Below are 20,673 nucleotides of genomic sequence, written 5' to 3'. Positions count from 1 at the left end.
CGCACCAACACGCGGAAGAACTTTTTCCACAGTGAGTCTCCTTCTCTGGAGATATTTAAGACCCATCTGGATGCCTACTTGCATGACCTGTCCTAGGGAACCTGCTTTGGCAGGGGGCTTGGATGTGATGATTTCTGTAGGTCCCTTCCAACCCCTACAATTCTGTGATTCTTTCTGAAATACAGGTTAAACAGGGACCTGCACAGCGTATTTTTTATGTTAGGACACAGCCTTCTCTAAAAAATAACCAAAACACTTATTGCTAGGCAGTCTGCTGTTCCAAACCAAACCATCTCTGGTTTATTTAATTAGAGATTGAACGAGAAACTGAGTATAGTTCAAGTAGCAGGATCCTCCACACAGCTTTATCAGGTTACTTTTCCAGGCAAAAAAACCCAGTATTTTTTTCTCTAAAATAGCACCTTATATCCATAGTTAAATTTATATATTCTAACTAACAAGTACCCTTCCCTCAGAAATGTGCGTTCAAAAATATGAAAAAGGCATTATTTTTAAAAACCACAAACCATTAAACCTGAATTTACAACATCAAAAACTAAGCTCTGCTTCTCATATAATGGAGAAATTGGTCCCACACAGGTAATGTGAATAAGATTATCCTGAACAGCAAAACCTGGTTTGTTACAGGAACCCTTCTCATCTAACACCTTCCTGTTTGAAAGAAACACAAGCTTACTTTAATGAGACAACATTGAGTTAGGGGGCAAGTGTGGGTGTTGGCAAGAACGCATGGTCTTACCACAAAGCTGGATTAAAACCTTAAATCCAGGAATGGGGAAAGAGTTGAGGATACTCTTCCCATTTCAGAGTCACAGGTGGAAAACCATCTACCTTCCCAGAGCTGGGTTCTGGGAGGTTAAGAGCATTAACCAGAGTGGTTTTCAGTTTTCGTTCATTCATTCCCTTTCATTTCTCATTTCACAGCGAAGTGTGGATGTGTCACACTTCAGGCATCAGAAGATGCCTGAGCAAAAGGAAAGGAACATAAAGTGAAAATTAAATTTCAAACCTCGACAAATGCTAGTTGGTTACATGTCTTTGAATTCATTGCAAACCTTGGACCTTGATATTTAAAATTCACTAAGTATTTAAAATTCACATTTTTGAAGCATTTAAATTCACAGATTCTTAATTTACAATGAATCTTTGCACATAAAGATACAAGGAAACTCATTTTAGTCATTTTCGTTTTCCCTTACTTGATGGTAATGGGTAAGCTAGTTTCTTTCAAGTATTTTTTCTGTTCTTGTCAAAGCTTAGCAGTTAAGAATCCTACACAAACTCCAAGGTATGATAAGCATTGTTTTTTTAGTTTTTGTTTTTTAAGGTATCAGTACTGAGAACCATAACATACACTGGGGCCTATCTGTACAATATGAGCTAGGGACCCTGCTTTGGTAGGGGGTTTGGACGCAATGATCTCTCGAGGCCCCTTTCAACCCCTATGATTCTGTGACTCTGTGATGCACAGCACAGTCTTTCAAGAGAAAAAAACTAACATCTGATACAAGATCAAGCATGGCATGTCAGAGTACATGATCCTAAGGTGTAATCAGCCTATTACCCCAGTTAAAGCCAACTTAGATTTGCCGATTACTGCTTAAATCAAAAACACTTTGGAATTTCCCAACCTGGTCTTGAATCAGTGTCAATCACTTCAATATGACTCCTTCATTTTGACTTCAGCCTTTTGCTCTCAAATGACACAGCAGCATACAAATTGCATTAGTGTCACAGAACAGAATGTCAGTAATGATGATTTGTTCCTTTACACCAGTGAGGCTTTCATCATGCAAAATTTGGAAACTGGAGAGGAACCTTTATCACAAAGACTGCAATGGTAGTAATCTTTAAGTACCAAACAAGGCTAAAAATAATAATAAAAATAAAAAATAAAAAGTGAAACTGCAATTGAAAAGAATTCCTTGCACCAGGACTGTGGTTTAAAGCTGTGTCATGATTTAACCCCAGTGGGCAACTGAGCACCAGAGAGCAACTTGCTCCCTGGTAGAATAGGAGAGAGAATCAGAAGAATAAATGTGAGAAAACTCATGAGTTGATATAAAAACAGTTAAATAAAACCAAAATAGAATGATGAATCTGTAATGAAAAGGAAAATAACAAAAAATAAATGAAAGAAGTCACAAGGAAAACAGCTGATGCAAATTAAAAACAATTGCTCACCACCAGCCAAACAATGCCCAGACTATCTCTGAGCAGTGGTCTCTTGGTCATATGGTACAGAATATCTCTTTGGGCAGTTTGGGTCAGCTGTCCTCTATGTGCCCTCACAGCTTCTTGTGCATCCTCACTGTCAGGGCAGTCTGAGAGACTGAAAAGTCCTCGACTGCTTGGCAACAACCAAAACTGTATTAGCAACATTATTCTCATCCTAAATCCAGAACACAGCACTATACCAGCTGCTAGGAAGAAAATTAATTCTACCCCAGCCAAAACCACTATAACAACCTGTTATACTGAAAAGGAAATTTTTTTCCAAAGGCAAACTCTTCCATGAGCCCTATCCAGGCTACCTATCAGGACAGAAGATAGTTGGGATGGGCTGATGCCAGGTAACCTGTAGGTATGACATAACTTTCAAATAAATCTCCATGTTAAAGTAGCTTTTCATCAGAGATAACAACTTTAGAAATAATAAAGCCTTATACTGTAATTTATTTTCTATCTTAAAGGAAAATCATAAGCCTTTGGATTCATAAGTCTTTGCTAGTGCATACTTCAATGTTTTGGGGTTTCTGAAGATGTAATATGTAATCTCACAGAGCAGAGAGAAATTGTCTATCTTGCTTAAAATGAGATCGTAGTAACTCAGTGGCAGCAGTGCTTCGATGAAGAAAATGCAAGTATTTTGAGAAAAAACACCTTCAAGGAAGCTGAAGTCAAGACTAGGGAAATCCAATTTTAGCTAAAAACCAATTATCAAGCAAGTGTGCTTACTAATTACTATGTTATATCTCACTGTTATTCTTGAAATAATTTAAAAAATAATAACTAGTATGTGCATATGCATGTAGGCATGGGATAGGTATAGTGACAGAGTGAGTACAATATATAGAACACAGCCTAGATTACCTGTTCTGAACTGCTGAGGCACAGTGATAAGTGTAGTGTAACACAAAAACAACCTATGAGACCCTGGAAAGCTCAGTTCGGCCTCCATGTCTGTGTTAATGTTAATTTTTCAGTGGCAGTAGCAGTTGGATGAGATGGACAGCAGCAGAGCAACAGAGGAGAAAGAACTGACAGGGGAAGCTTTCAACTAGGTCTGTGAGCCCTTGGCTAGACAAAAAGTCCTCTTGAAGTTCTCTTGGGCACTTCAGGAGAGGGTTTATATGCAGCTGTGATTTGAGATGGCTGGCTTGGACTGAAAACCTGTGTAAATAAATCTCCATTTAATATATGTTAATGTGCTCCAATCTTTTCTGCAGACACAGGTCCAAGAGAAATATTGCTTCTTTTCACTATATCTGAGCTGCAAATTGTACTTAGATAATTAATTTGAGCATGAGAAGTAGTCTAGCTACACCAACACACAACTCACAATCTTGCCCTGGTTTTCTGTAGTTTACCTGTGCACAGTTTGCTCTGTTTTCTAATTTTCTTGGGTTTTTTTTACTTTTTCCAGTCACAGCCTATAGGATACACCTCATAACTTTCATTTGGCAGGTAAAATGTTCACACAAAGAACATTTTTAAAGCAATCATGGTATTCTTCAGAGAAACAACATAGTAAACGTCAAAATTTTCTCGGCCATCATCTCCAAGCATGCTTATTTAAAAGCATTTAACAGTCAACATAGTTCTAGGTGTTGACATGTTGATACAGTACAGCGTATTTAAAGGAGGGGAAGAAATGTTAACAACCGACGTGTTTTATGTCTTCTAAACCAAGAGCCGCTCCACATAATTTGTTTTCTAAACTGTGTACTGTTTTATAGAAAGAAAAGGGAACTTGATTGATTCCCTTAAGTCAGTAAACACAGCAAGGAAGAGAATTGATTATTAAGAAAATAATTAGGCTGGGTATTGTCAGGAAGTGAACAACAGTCTGTAGGGCAACAGGTGCAGGTGTATGTGCTCTGCCAGTAGTGGTGGTTTCTATAGTTCTCAGACCCACCAAGGTACCAAGCACGCCTTGGTAGGACTAGGTACACACTAAGTCTTTTAAAACAAATTTTACCTGTGTATTTGTCTCAAAATGCACTATTTCACAATGGACAGGAAGTTGGAAGGTGGGGCTATCTTAGATCACTTGCCATTTTGATAAAAAGGACTTAAGGCATTATCCAGGGACTGAAGTGATGTAGGCAAAAAACTATCTCCCCATCCCTGAAATGCTGATGGCAGCCTGATGGAGAAGAACCATATCCTATACTAACTGCAACTTGCAGAATCTTGAGCTTCATATACAGTAAATGAAATTGATGTAAATGTATTCAGTTTACAAAAATCAAGCATGTGCATGATTATAATTAAGATTTGGGGTCCAGACATAATTCAGTGATTAAAAATCAGCATCTTGCAATTGTTTACTAGTAGTTCTCAAAAAATTTTCAAGGATTTTTTTCATATCAAAGTTATTAATTATAATTAGCATTAGCTGACAGCTTTTTTGATAGTCTCAGAGGGCAAGCTAAAAAAAAGAGCTCTCTGAAGACAACATATCTTAGCAGGACTAAGAGAGGGTTCTTTTGGCTCTTTTCTAAGGCAAAAGAAAATCAGATTTACAATTTCAATATTTTTCCATAACATATTTCAGTTACGTTAATTCAAATCTGCTAAAGCCCAGCATGGCAACAATGGCTAAGTTGGCTTTATCAATGTACTGCAAGGTAATTAATAGTTAATATCTAAATATTCCCGAAATGTGTCAAGAGTCCATGACAAAAGTTTTGTCCGTACATAATAATGAAGATAGAAAAGTTAAACTTTTAAAAAAACAAAACTAGAGTAAGATTCTCCCTTTCAATAAAGAGTTACATATATACTTGATTTTACTTTACATCTTTCAACAAGGGGAGTGTGGCACGTAATGAATACTGCAAGAATATTAAAAGAGACAAATTAGAATGTGGACTAACAAACTGTTGAAAACTCTGGTGTAGAGAAGAAACTTTTTTTTGTTATGGTTACTGTATATTTTACCTCAGCTGTTAAAAAGGAAAGCATTAGTGGATATTTCACTTCATGAAAGTAAGTCAATACAACAAAGGGTCATTCATTCCATGTCTTACATTGTCCTTCCAAAACACACAGATCACATGTAAATTCATCAGATTATGTAACCATTTTTTTTCTGATTATCTGCAGGGTATCAAATATAAATATACCCAAGAAATCAAGAATGTGTTGGGGATAAGAGGTGAAGAAAATTTGGTTTATATGAGATAATAACAGTAATCTTCTGCACAGTGAATGATATTAACTCAGATACAACATAGTCATTTAGTGCTCAGAAAATAAATGAATATGCTATTTTCAAATTTAAAGCATCCTATTTTGACTGCCTGAGAAGCAGCATAAAAGCAGGCTTTCCCACTCCATTCTCAGTAGGCACAGGAAAGGTGAAACAGGAAGGAAAGGAAAAAAAACTACAGGGGAAGAAAAGAAAGAGGAAAATAAAAGAAAAAACCCAACAATGCACTAACTGGCAGGACACGATCTGCCAGTCACGGAACACAGCATGGAAACTTAGTTTTCTGCCTACAGCTCCCACCCTCATTATATTCTCTTAAGGTCTGCCTCTCATTTGTCCTTAGAAAATACTTCTAAAAGCATATAATCTGTTAAAACACAGAGAAGACATGGCTTCCTATCTATGACTCTCTACAACATCTAGGACTCTCTACAACATCTAGAGACACCACTTTTATGTATTATCATGGCTATTACTGATGCTACTAGTACTAAGGTTCATCTCACTTCCAGGCAGAAAGATAGAAAAACAATTTAAAACACCACAGTGACAAACTCCAAATACGCACAGAACATATTATTTTTCCTCTTCTCTCATAGAAACCTCTCTGCTGTCGTGTAGTAACAATACATAAATAATAATAAATTAAAATTTGAAGAAAACAGTTTAAATCCAGAGTTTAACGCTACATTTAGGAGCCACACACTATCACAGGAGTGGGCAAGTCCTTTCAGCTTCCATTAATACATTGCTTCTCAAAACATGTTTTGCCTTGAAGCTATTAGGGATCACTAGAAACCATTTTCCTTTTGTAACATTGCAAAAGAACCTGCATTTTAATATGTACTATACTCCCTAGCTGGAAGTCTTAAAGTAGCTGCTTTCTTACCGACACTGAACAATCTTTGCACATTATTTCTGAAGTTCGTGTTGTTTTAATCTGAAGTTACTCATTAAGAAATACCTCTATGAGAAGCGTGAAGCCACACATAAAATACATGACCAAATAATAATCAAGGCACAAAAATAGGTGCTGCAAGCCCTGGAAGCAAACCTAGCAGAGGTTGGACTGCTGTATGAGAGAATAAAATTGGTCCTGAAGGAATATAGCAAAAAAGCCTCAAGGCAAAAAGCAGAGACTGTCTTTCGAGTAGCAATCTGCAATTCCTCTGAGGAAGAAAAAGATGGATGACTGCTACCATTAGAATGCTTTTGAGTTTACTCAAAAGCAGTAATTTTTTCAACTGACAATGCTGAGCCGATGGTGTGTAAACACAAGTGAACTCTTTTAAGAGTTCAGCTTTCCCCCTCAAAAAAGGAAGAATTTATAGCAGGTAGGAAAGGGTTGCAGAAGCTATCAGGAAACAGGATGTTACAGAGATGAACAGGCACACCTGAATAGCTTCTCTAATTTTACTGGTAACTCAACTACTGAAAATCGTTAGTGGATGAAGGGCTGGTTTGCTTTTAGCTTGTCATTTTGTATCCTTACATTTGCAGTTCAGCAACTTGTCAAAATAAAGCTTATGCACACATAAACCCATTTGAACTAATTTGAATAGGATAAAAGATTATAACCATTTTATACTAAAAGCTGTGGGATTTTGGGTTTTTTTTTGTTGTTTGGTTGGGGGTTTTTTGTTTTGTTTTCTGTTTTTAAAAAAAATAACAAAATATGCAATGAATTGCTTGCAGAAGTCCTTACCTCCTCTGTGGGCTACGGTTCTGAGAGAACTCCGAATCACTGTCCTTTGATGTTGGAGAGCCCTTATATGTATAAAAAACATCCTCTGTTTCAGTAATATAACTAATCTCGTTCGTAAGGTTATCTACAGATGAGTGTCGCGGTTTACGGATTTCATGACGTAGTCTTGGACTTCGCCTTAAAGAACACAAACATAAATTGGAAGATCAGAATAATTCATAAAACTTTATCAAAGTCAAATTTCTATCCTAATGTAATCTAGGTCACCAAATCTTAAAGTGAGACCTATAGGCTTGTCATGAAATAATCAATTTTTAAACACTGTGTGGTATACTAAGCAATCATATGCTGCTGGATTCAGTACATTGAACAGATTTTTCTCCCCCTTCTAAAAAGCTACTTGTATTGTTAAAATTTAATCATAGGATAATTTAGGTTTGAAGGGACATACACTACAGGAGGAAGTGGTACAACCTCCTGCTCAAAGCAGGTCAACTAAGGTCAGACCACGCTGTTTAAGTCTGATCTCAAAAAACTAAGGATGGAAACTGCACAGCTTGTCTAAGAAACCAGTGGTCAACTCTCTTTCTGATGAAGCAGTTTTTCATTCTGTCCAGATAGAGCTTCTCTTGTTTCAACATAGACATTATGCCTCATCCTCTCACTGTGAAACACTGAAGAACCTGGCCTCATCCTCCAGTTAGCCTCCTCTCAAGTACTATCAAGCTGTAGTAGGCACCTGGGACACCCTTTCTCTCCAGGCTGAACAAGTGCAGCAAGCCTATGAGCAGAGGCTGAGAAGTACTCCAGCCTCCTGACTACCTTGGTGGCTGGTAGCCTTTTTGAGTTTGTTGCAGTTGGACAGCACCTTTTGTGTATTAATAGATATAGAGGCAGCTGCAACCTTCTAGATAAGGTCTAGCAAATACTGTGCAAAAGGGGGATAATCACTTCCCTTGATCTACCATCTGTGCTTCTGTTAATACCACCTAGTTGCTGTTGGACTTCTTTGCTGTGAAGGGACACCAGGCAGCTCATGAACAGCCTGCTGCCTACAAAGGTTACCAGGTCCTTTTCCTGAGAGTCACTTTGCAGACAATACTGTTGCACTGGGTTGTCCCTTCCCAGGATTTTACATTTATCTCCAATGAATTTCACACAGCTCCTATTGGTTCATTTCTCTAGACTATCAAAGTTCCTTTGGATAACAGCCCTGCCCACAAGCTTACTGACACCTCTTTTGTTGTCAACCCTGCAAACTTGATGAGCAAGCTCTCCACTGCTTCTTCCAGGACATAAAGATGTTAAGCAGCACAGATCCTGAGATAGATCCCTGAAGTCCTCCACTTACTGGCTTCCAGATAGGGTATATAACCCATTACCAGCTCTGCTTTGAGTCCAGTCATCCAACCATTTATTTTTAAAACCATCTTGTTGTCCACCTTTCCAGAACATAACGTCATAAATTTGTGTATAATATTTTGGCAGAAAGCATCAAAAGCCTTGCTAAAGTTGGTGTGACACCCACTCTTCTCCTGTCATCATATATATTATCAGAATAACAGTGTTTAAATATATACAGACACACTACATAATCATTCTGCTGGAGCACATACAATTGGAAAAGGTAGGAGGCTGCAAGGTATGGAAAAGGGTGAAATTGGATTTACCAATTAGGGGTAATAGGAGGTGATCGAGAAGGAAGGCTTTTGGTCTCCAGGTGCTCAACAGATAAAGACCGTCTCATAGAGGGGTTCCAAACCATCCCACCTATAACTTTTCTGCAGTACTGGCTGCTTACAGACCTGAAAAGAAATAAAAATAACTGTAGCAAATTATTTTGCATAGAAAACTTAAATGAAATAAAGTATACTTATGAAAGCCAGTTTTATAATGAATGCATTTTAAAGAGTTCCCCTGTGCTTACCCTCCCTTGCTTATGCGTCTGCATTCTCACAGAGCCATTAGCTGTCCTTCACCTGTGGCAATAAAACTGTTTGTCAACCCCTGTTACAATCTTAATCACAAGCCTGAGTAAAAATAACTTTTGCTAAGAGTTATTTTTAACCCAATTGTGCTTTAGAAGATGGAGGGGAAAACAGGAAATTCGGTATGTCCTATTGGCACTGACCCAAGTGCCTGACAACACGTCATTCAAATACAGGCAAAAGATTCTAGATGTTCCCTCTTCAAACTCACAAAGCGGTAACAATTCACTAGCAGCTTCATTGAGCACAGGATGGCTTTAACCATCTACCTGCTGCCTCAGCAAGTAAGAGCTACACCAGACCACACTCTTTTTGAAGAACAAAGCCACATTTGGCCAATGTGCTTCTTATAGGAAATTAGAGCCATTAGAGAAAGAGCTGCCAGGTGAAGGGGATGTCCAAGCCTGGGATGCTTCTTGTGAGAAGAACATGACAAGAAGGGTTGCATCAGAATCACAGAATCTCAGCTAGGAAAACAATAAAAATAGCTTCCTAGTGTAATTATTGAGCATAAATAAAAGTTTAGAGCAGATTGAAATTGAAATAAACTAACTTTTATGCATCTTTTTATACAGCAGTCCACAAGACAAGCAGGGAGATAAGCTGCTCATCCTCAAATTTGAAAGCCTAGGATTTATCTTCATGGAAAAGCAGCATTTTATGAGTTACAGAGAAGCCACCACTGACTCACTAAGTCCTGAGCTGTACATAATCGGTGGCTGGGAGTGAGGGCTTTACTACAAGGCTGAAATGTCTCAGTTTTACATAACATTAAAAAGTAAATTGTGCTGTGGGTATTATTCATGCCAATATTAAACTTTAAGTATGCTTTGCATTGTACTGCTTTTTGTTTATACAAATAAAAAAGAAAAAGCGATCCAGATCTGTGTGTTCTGAAGTGTTTGCAATATCTTTTTCACGACTTTAAAGCAAATTCCTGCATCTTCTACATGTGTACTCTTAAAGCTTCTCCCAGATTGAAAAAAAAAAAAAAGAGGGGAAACTTAATATGAAGTTAAGGAGGAAAAACTTAATATGTAAAAATCAGTTACCCATCTATGTTTTTAGCTTAGCAAACACACAGTCCATGAACACAGGAGAAGCTTTTACTTGCATTATCCATTTTATTTATGTAAGGCTATTCTAGTCTTCTACAAAACCAAAATGTTCTTTCAAAGAAGCCTTACATGGATGGAGTGGAGAGGGAGGAAAAAGAGGATGTATTACAAAAAAATGCATCTTAAAAAATTCCACATATTTTGTATTAATCAGCTTTCCTTTTTTATCAGTGCCTGTTTGTGCATTTTTCCAATGCAGAGGACTTTCAAGGTGCAAGTCATGTGATGGAAGTCAAGAGTCCTAACCCAACCATGGCCACAGAATCACTTTAACAATACTTTCTCTAAGTGTTTCTGTTAAGGAACATAACAAACAGTCCAAGTAGCTACTGTTCAGATGTCAAATATAAGGGTATTTCCCAGCAACTGTTTTAAGAGGCTGCTAATGCCTTTCTGGAATGGGCTGCAATATCTTGAGGTAATAGCTCCTTGCTCCCATCTAGTACCTAGATTATCCTTTCTGAAAAAGTAGGTATATTTTTTAGCCAGGTATGAGAATGCATGCAGGGGAGGTTATTCAGCATTCAGCCCAGAATCTGGAAGATATGATTCAGCCTGTCCTTAGAATAAGCCTTACATGTGATGTATACAACCCAGAAGACTATTTTAAATGGAATTCCACAAGTACCTTAAGCTAAGAGAATCTAGAAGGGCACAGAGGTGTGTGAATAAGAAACTGTACTGCAGGGTTGAGAGAATTGAATTACTTGAACTGATGCAGTAAGAGCTAAGATACCTGCTTCACATGAGTATAAAAACATAGTACAAGAAAGCTACATATTCCAGAGGAAAACTCGTGATACTTAAGGTGGTAGAACCTGAATGTAACCTCCTTCAAAGCTGGCAGCAGTTGGATAAATGAAGACAAGTCAACCTGAAAACCTCCAGGGTTGTATGGTGTAGTTGGTGAGGGGTTTTGCATGTATATTTATTGTTGTGGGGTTTTGTTTGGATTTTTTTGGTGATTTTTCTTTTATCTTTTACTCAATGCAAATTTTTGCTGTTATAAAAAAGCAAGGAAGCAAAATGAGCAAAACACTTTTTCCGGTTGTGCAGCTTCCACATGAGTCCAGGGCCACTCCTGAAATGAACACTGAAGCTCATGCTGTCTCTTACAACATTCTACAATCACAAACAAGTGTGAAAGTAACAAAATCTTCAACATATGACAGATGACTTCAGAAGTGACTTGCTCATGCTTCTTGAATCTTTTGAGAAAACAAATTGTCGGTGGTGACCATGTTGGTAGGAACTACTGAAAGTCTTCCAAAATTACTTTTGCTTCTTATGTACTTTAGCAGCCTCTGACAGTAAAGGTTGCTCAGCCATTTCTTCCTCACATAGATGCTAAATTTCACTTGTTGCTGGCATGAGCAAGGCCAAAGAATGCATTAGTATAAAGGATATCATTAACCTGATGATGAACAATGAACAATTTTCCCTAGGGATTCTTTAGGGGTCTAAACAAGCAATTCACCAGAGATAATGCCTCAGAACATGAAATTACTTGAAATCTTTCTTAGTAATTCAGTTCAACAATAAAAACTATTCTGTGTCCTACAGGCTATTAGGAAATCGTAACAGTAAATCTGTCAAAAATCAAATATTTACTAAAAATTGGAATATTAAACTGGTACCCTTTGGAACTCATGCTGTTTTCTTTCTTAATGTTACAAGGGCTGTGAAATGCTGTGTGTGTATATACAAGCATCAGGATTTTTAATTTGTTTTAAATTTGTGAGAAATAAGGACTCTGGGACATGAAAGTTCTAAAAGCTTTGAGAAATTCCCCCTCCTCAAAACTTTCACTATAACAAGTTCATATCACAACATAGAGGAGCTAATTTTTAAACTGTGAATCTGTAAGATGCTAGAAAATGAAATTACTGTTTGTACAACTACTTTTTTTCCCCCACTTGCTTCAGCTGTGATCTAGTACCAGGTAAAAATACAGAATTCCACTCCAGCAGAAAAATAAGATCTTGTCAGCCTTCTTACTGTTGGACAACTCTTGCAATTTAACTGGCTTCATTTACAAGCAAGCCTAGTCCACTTGTATGAATTTCTGTAGTGTCTAAATAAGACACGACAGTAAGAAAACCCAGCCAGCCAGCACAGTCTGGAAAGCTGTTTGAAGTATGATGATATCATTCAAAAGTTGAAGGTTATCCAAATAGGAAAAAAGATAACCAGTCTGACAAATTAAATGTAGAAGTTAATCTTGTTAAGGGAACACACTGCAAAAAACCAACAAACACCACCCGTAAAAAGAAAACAATAAAACACTCCAAAAGTCATCAAAACAAACAGGTTTCCAAAGAGTATAAAGAGACTATGGATGATCAAAGGACCAAAGAACCCTCCAAAATCTCAGAGAAGATAATCACATAAGGCTTTCTCATTCACTAGTTATATGAAAAAACTTTTGATATGTTTCATGAACAATCTCAGATTTTTTCAGGGCTGAGGATGGAGCATGGATGAGATTATGACGACACGTGACATGTCACAGAATGAAACAACAGAACACATAAAAAAAATGAAACAAACACTGAGACTAATACTTATCAAACGACTAAAAGTCTCTAACAGTAGAACTACTTGAGTATAACCTCCCACTTCAAACTAGTGATTTCATTTACTTAAGATTTCAAAAAGGCATTTAAGAAGGTCCCTTAAACCCATAAAGAAACTAAGGAGCTGGGGAATAGGTTTCTCACTTGGAGGAATTGCTTGTTCACTTGTGACATGAAAGAGAGAATAGGAAAAAATCCTTTTAGATTTATAGTGAAAAAAGGTCAGCTGTGAAGACCTAGAGGGGTATCTGGGGGTTTTTCTGCTCAACATATTCACTAGTGAAGAAATTTTGCTAAGAGCACAGTACGGCAAAAATAAAGATCAATTGCAAAGAAATGTAGAAGGGCATTACAATTTCAAGTGGATAAACTGGCAGATGAAGTTTAATAAACTTAGGGCTCAGCTGGTATATATGGGAAGGAACAATCCCAACTTCATACAGCAAGATGACAAATTCTGAAATATTACTTTTGGGGACTTAGATATTAGATACCACTATGAAGCTACCAGTGCCATGCTTAGCAGAAGCCAACAAGGCAGATAAAAGACTGTGTTACAAAAGTTGTATGTTGAATAATTAGATGGGCATTTTTTTCATTTTGATGTCAGTATAAATGGTTGGCATCCTGCACTCCAGAAACTGACCTAACATATTAGGCAGAGTGTGTATATGACAGTAAGGGGTAAATGGTTCAAACCAAAATTGTTCAGCAAATTCCCTTAAGGGGTAGATCATTAGCTATGCGACGTTTTTACTTTCTACTGGTTTTATTCCTTGAAACAGCAAGTTGAAACAATACCAGTAAAACATACTTATACTCAAATTACTTTTTAGGTAATTATAAGACAATTTCTGTTGTAATGACCCCACATTGCAGAAGCTGAAGCCACAGCTACACACATAACTTACCCCATGATTTTTTGCATACAGACCGGGACACAGCTGTGAGGAGAAGCAAACTCTGCCACTTCAATTTGGGCTATCACTGACAAATCCTCCCTTTCCCATTACAAAACAAAACATGCATTCACACAATACTTACTTTGCTGGATTTCTAGAACCCAAGGTCCAATAATGTGACAATATCTTCTTTTCATGAGGTAGTGACTTCTTTGCCTGAAAAAACGTGTGATGCTCTACACAAGATTTCCACAGATTTTTGCATGCTCTGTAATTTAACATGTTGAAGGCAACAATATGCTCTCTGGATTCATTCTGTAATGGCAGAAAATATTATGTTTCAGTATAAAGAGAGCATATCAATCACAGTAAAAAAGGTCAGAAAACTATAATGTCAATAGCAACAACAAAATTACTTTTAGCTTGAATAGGAAAACAGCACTTTGGAAAATAAAACCTCAGCATAGAATAGGGTTTGAGCTGAAGATGGTTAAAACAGCCCTGTGATACTCTCAAATTCTAAACTGCAAAACAGACACTTTAAAAGTTTAATAAGTTTTTCAGATCCTAATCTTTACAGTATTAATGAAATATTCTATTCTAGTCTAGAGTAGCATTTTGTAGATATGAGTGTAGTATTAAACACCTAAATACAGTTTTCAGGTTTCCAGTCACATCTTGACCTCCTATGACAAACAAAACTCTTTTAAACATTCTGTTAAGGATACAGTATCGAAAGGAAAAAACCTCAGTCTCGGAATTCAAACTCCTTGAGTAAGGCTTCAATTCAACAATGTTCAAAATCCGTAGTATTCAAAAAGCATCTGCTTGATAGTCTCTTAGGAGATAATAAAGATGTTAACAGTGATCCATTTGGAGGAAAGATAGCGACTGGCATTGGACTTGAGCTGCTGCTACAAATCCAGTCCTGTTGTTCAAATCCAGTCCTGGTTTCTGGATTATAATGTAAGGACAGAATAAGAAGGTCAAATGAAGCAAAACAAAGCTTGTGTGCCTCGTTGTAAAATCTTGTGACTTCACTGCCAAAGCACTAGGGAAAGGCACGTGCAATGCAACTGTGCCACCCACAATTACAACCTGGCCAACTGTAGCAGTTGTCACGCTGTTTCAGATACTGATCCTCAAGAGAGGTTTGCACAAGATACAGCTTTAGTTATTGACAGAAACAAAGTGGAATCTAGCTTAAGGCAAAGAAAAGAAAGGTGTGTCTGACAAGAAAGATAACATGAGACTGAAGATAATTGCTATCATAGCTCAATACTTCAGAGAAGAAAACCCAAGTTTTTTATTTCATCACTTATCTTTTCCAGCTGCTCTGAATTATGACTGAATTCTGACACCTCAGAACATAACTGGGCAGGCAACCATCTCAGCAAAGCTCTCCTTCCTAGCTCATACTTTGGAGAAAGTCAAGATTTGGGTTGCAAAGCCTTTTTATTAAAGAATTCTGATAGACTTAGTGACGCGCTCTCTCATCAGCAAGAAATAGTCATCCCACTCTCCCACCCCGATATAACACTTCGATGCCTCCTTGCCATTGTCCTTTTGTTTGTTCACAGAAACAATCCTGCTGGGAAGTAGCTACAGACATTTTGACTGGAACATTCAATCTGGGTTTGTTGTATTCTTTTCATTTCTCAGCAACATTGTCCAAATGGCATATATCAGATATCAATGCCACATTCTGGAAATTACTTTGAATAGTTCATAGGATCTATGACCGAAACCAGTGTTTCAAAAAAATAATGAGAAAGATTAAAAGGATTTGCCCCTCAATTTTACACAGGCATTGCAAAACATTAAATGGATTGCAATCTACCCGGCATTAAGTATTTAATTTAAATTTTTATTTTGCTTTTTATTTTTTCAAAGTAGTATTTGAGCCTCATGCATACTGGAACCAGTTCATCCTTGTCAGTTCGCCAGTTGCATCTAATTCATTTATATAAAATAAGTACATAATGAAATTTTAACTCAGGATTTCTTGCGATATAAAAAGCATACATCACAAAGTTTTAATGATAAATGGCACATCTTCAACAATCTCTGTTGGCTGAATACCACTTGAAGTGTTTTACACAACTCCAGAAGACAAATTAAAGGAAGTGTATAGATATTTTTGTTGGCCTGGAGCACTGATCTTTCAGTTCCTGTAAAAAATATTTCATCCAAACACCTCAATTACACTGAGAAAAACAGACTATAAAGATAAGGAATTAAGTACATCTAATATTCTGTTTTTAAATTTAGGTTTGAAAACAGCAATGAATCTTGCTGTTTCTTCCCAACTCTTGTCACAGAACTTTCTTAGGAGCTTTTAAGTGAGCTAAAAGTTTAAATATGGACTTAAACTAGAGTAAATACTATCAGAAACTTCAGAAGATTGCAGTCAATTTTTAAATTTACAATGTATTTGGTTAACATAACCATCTGGTTCACTATCAGACCACCTTGCAAGCCACGCTATTAAATCCATGCACCATTTTAATGGTGAAAAGTCTTCTACTGGCATCTAAGGATCTAGAGCCTATCATACTTCTCAACTCAAATTCCAAAAGAATAGCATTTTAATTGTCATCAAGAAATGAAGATCAGAGAAACTGTCAGCCATTAAGGCAAAGGGAACAACTGTCACTAGCTTGAATTGAATTTCTTGCTATTTCAGTGTCAGGGAAGAACTTTGAGCAGATGTCTGTCTTTTCCATTCACAAAGAATTTGAAAATATCTACAATATAGGAAGTAAAATATATTTTAATATGCAGAAAACAAAGTTGGTTTTAAGCACTGGATAAGCACATGAAATACAAAGTTCAATTGCTGGAAGCTTTAAAATACTGCCTGTATACCAGCATAGTTCCTATTCCTACCTTGCACCCTTTATTAAGTCTACATATCGTGAGCTTTTATAACATCAGACATTCACTGATTCATCAGTCTGGCTCCTCAGTCCTTATGTAGCTCTTCAGCAGAAACAGAAATATTGCATAGTGCTGTCAAGTAGCTGATCAACAGACTGAAGCAGTGGGAGGGCAAAGAGGAGGTGAGTAGCAGGGAAACAGCAAGATAAGGTAAGCTGAGTCTTCAGAGCAGGGACATAAGCAAAGAAAAAAGACTAAGAGAAATAAGGAGAATAAATCAGTGAAAACATGGCACATCCAGATGACTGTAAATTCACAGCCTTTGAGAACTTGGTGTAGATTTTTGAGAAGAAATCTACATATGACAAAACAACCCCCAGAAATGTTATAGCACTGTCGCCATCTTCAGTAAGGTGTCTCCTACTCTTGCAGTATCCGCTCTGCTTTCCACACCTTCTTCTGCATTCCTTGCCTTCAGCCTCATTTACCTATTCCCTCCTGAACTTCCAAGCAAAAATCAGATAAACCCAAAGGCTGATGTGAGGGCTGATGACTGAGGTGTCAAATGCCTCAAACAAGCCACTACTCTGGAGAAAACCTCTAATAGCCCATCCGCCCCCTCACTCCCCTCACACCGCGACAGCGAGCTTTTCAAGCTACCCACACTCAAGTACTGCAGGCATGCAGACTTGGTGCCCTAAAGTTCAGGCACTGAGGGCAAACTGACAAGGATGGATATATCAGACGTGGTCTGCTTTCTCCTCTTTGCTGAGAAATAGTAAAAAGGTGATGGGGCCTTAATCTTCCTACTGTTCTGCACCTCTCTAAGTGTCATACAGTGTGCATTACTGTAATCTCAGTGGGTTATGAAATAAATAACTATGATCACTTAAGAGGAGATGAGCTAAAAGAACCAAGAGCTTCGGACTGTTGTTGCTGAACAAAAGCTTAAGTGAACAAATTTTAAGAATGCTGTGCCCTTCAAAAGTGACACAGGTGCCCAGAAAGAGAAATTCAACTCTTGACAGCAGTAAAGTCTTTCTGCAATGAATACATATTTTACCTGATCTTTGAGTCCAGCGACTGTTAAATATTGACACTTTAAGCCTCTGTATATATATAAAAAAGTAAGCACGCTCATTTCACTCTCCACTGCTACTAACCACTCTCATAGTTCTGTTCTTACATTTATTCTCACAGATGCATTTCAAAATTGCTGACAGTTGCTGATATTTGTATACTTGAAGATATTTTAAGTTTAGTAAGACTCCATACTAGTGATTTTTTTAATCCTCAAACCTAGAAGGTAATACATGTTATGCAGTTACACGGAATGTAAGACAATTACACTCACAAGCTAGTAGAATGCTTTGCCAACCCACTCCTTCCTTCATATAGTGAATAAATTTGAATGGACTGAGACAAGGTTACATATAAAACAATGTATTTGGAAACCTAAGCTTGCAGAAAACTTAAGAACCCTCTTTGATGGCTTAGGAAACACTCAAAAGAAACAGTTTCATTTGCACACACTATGTGTGTAAGCATTAGCACGCTATCTTTAGATACTAACTTTGGTTACACAAGAGCCCTGAAAATTAAGAAAGTTCACATAAATGCACACTCCTCAAATTTGGGAGATACACACCGAACTGGAAGGCAGGGAAGGGAATGAAAAGATGAAAACACTGGGTAAAAAAAAGCCTCCCTGGCAATCCGTGTTCAGCAGATTCTCTAATCAATGAGGGTCAAGAGGTCTTCTTGCAACACAGCTCCTAGCACTTTAAGAACTCATTTACTACGAGAGCCTTCATAAAATTTAGGTACAAATTAACACTTACCTTTTACTCCGAGTCCTTTCCTCAACTGAATTAAAATATCTATATATCTGCTGGTCACTAATTGCTGTATTTTTTGCCTGTCATATTAAATACTTTCATCCTCAATAGATAGCTTAATTTATCTGTTCATACTGTGTCAGTACAATACTGTAATCAGGATTGTTTTCTTTCTCTTAAGAAGCCTAATACTACAAGAATTCCACAAAAAGCATACAGGATTATGAAGACTACTTTTAAATTTCCTATTATACATTAGTTTTGTCAAGTATCTTCACGTATTTTGCCAGCTTCTAAGGCACTCCATGTTACACGCAGCAGGAGATGCACTATCCCACTTTTCAACCTCACGTGTTTCAGCTGCACAACTGTCTTTGTCTTCAAGTGCCTTCCTTTCTCCCAGAACTTTGAGCCCCATAAGCAGAAGAGACCTCACAAAGTCCTCCTAGATGGGATAAGCAGCTGTTTAGTAGATTCACTGCAGTGAGGCACACTGCTGAGCAGGGACAGCAACAAAGAAAAGAACAGCAGAAGCTGGCAAGAAAAGGGAAATATGCTAAGTTACAAAATACTAGAGGAAAGATGAAGATCTGCATTTCTCCCAAGTCTCCAAGGGAAAAGTAACCTGCATAAGAAAGACATAGTCCAATAGACTGAATGGGAAAGTTTTCATGCTGGAAGGGAAACAAAAATGAGAAATGGAGCAATCATGAAAGGACCGCAATAGCAAGGGCAACTTAACACAACAGAACCTTTTGTTGGTTTAACATTTACAGGAGAAAAAAAAATAATAAATGAACATGACCACTTGAGCAAAACAATGAAACGACTACTCACATGTTTTTGCCGTTGTTGTATAAAAAACTTTTTCCTTTTGAAGGAAATTTTTAATATGTTCACCCTAAAAGAAAGAAGCAGATTATGAAATACTAAACAATGTTTAGAGGGAAAAAAACCTGAAATATTATACTGTGCACAGTGAGCCTAAAAGATTATAGCTATTATATATTAAATGAATAACATGCAGCCATCTCCTGTGTTGAGTGGTAAATAGGTGCCAAGAAACTCAAAGCAAAAATTTCAGCTAAAAAGGAAAGGTCTTTTTTAAATTGTGATTCTCCTCATTTACTTTTTAAATAGCTCACATAGCATTTCTCTCCCACCAAATCTATTCTTGCTGCAAAAACTTGATGACATCCTTTACTAAGCTGCACAAATGTTAAATGTGTCAAGTTTGCTTAACTGAAGAATCACACAACTGTGACTAAAGGAACAGAATTTAATACCATAATGACACAACAAAGTTGGTCATTCAATAGCTGAAATTTCCCAGAGACTTCACACAATTGGCTTCATAATGTGAAAAATATAGGTTATTCATATTAATAACTAAACAAACATTGTAGTTAAGATCATAATTCTAGAAGGATGAAAATTATAAGAACGAATGTTAATATATTTTTCACTTTAATTATTAACATTGCTGCATTATTTTGTACAGAACTGAACACTGCTTTTATCTATATATATATACTTAATATGAATAAATATTTTCTAAGGTAAGGATTACAGTTGGAATTGGTGCTCAAGCAATTTCAGTTTTAAATATATGCTTATCATTTTTGCTAAATTAAACTTCTAGGTACCCATGTCCTTTCCTAACTGCAGGATAAGACATGTCCAAAGCACCTAAATTTTCTCTACAATACTTCCCCTTCAATAACTGACAACTTACACATTTCGGAAAAAGGAATCTGTGGTCAGCTAGAATCACATGGATGCCTTGGGAAAGCAATTTAAGTTCTAGTCAAGTCATATCTGCTTGACAAATGCCATGAAAGGGGTTTTGTAAGGTTTCTGCTAAAAGTCTCGGAATATTCTCATCAGAGTGTTTATAGCACCTCAGACCTCATCAGGAATGAAAGGTCCCCTCCCAGTTCTTCAGGCCGAGCAACAGAATATCATCTGTTCCTCACTGCCCATGAGAGATACACACTTCAATTACAGAACAACCTTGTACAAATGAACAAGACGGTGTATTTGCCAGGTACAAACAAGAAAAGTAGAGGAATGAACAATTCTCCTTCCTGCATGGAGGAGACAGAAGAACAGCATGTGCCCATTTCTGAAAATGCTGTTCTCCATCAATCATAGAACCAGAAAAAAAAAGGGGGGGGGAGGGCAATTTCATTCACAACCTGCTTTGGC

At 37.2% G+C, this 20,673-nt stretch overlaps 1 protein-coding gene across 2 annotated transcripts in view; it reads right to left on the bottom strand.

Annotated features, from left to right (window-relative positions):
• Positions 1 to 20,673, bottom strand: part of PTPN3 (protein tyrosine phosphatase non-receptor type 3) — a gene marked incomplete at its 3' end in the record, with an annotated part of 94,162 nt that overhangs the window by 34,194 nt on the left and 39,295 nt on the right. For both annotated transcript variants that reach the window (XM_084260927.1, XM_084260928.1), the window contains exons 10-13: positions 19,303 to 19,366; positions 13,890 to 14,062; positions 8,834 to 8,968; positions 7,164 to 7,340 (exon numbers count right to left, since the gene is read on the bottom strand). In XM_084260927.1, coding sequence (XP_084117053.1) covers positions 7,164 to 7,340; positions 8,834 to 8,968; positions 13,890 to 14,062; positions 19,303 to 19,366 — 549 coding nt within the window. The remainder of the gene's footprint in view (positions 1 to 7,163; positions 7,341 to 8,833; positions 8,969 to 13,889; positions 14,063 to 19,302; positions 19,367 to 20,673) is intronic.

Source organism: Gallinula chloropus (assembly GCF_964237585.1).
Source record: "Gallinula chloropus genome assembly, chromosome: 2".
Taxonomy (NCBI): Eukaryota; Metazoa; Chordata; class Aves; order Gruiformes; family Rallidae; genus Gallinula; species Gallinula chloropus.
This window is presented reverse-complemented; position numbering and strand designations above follow the sequence as displayed.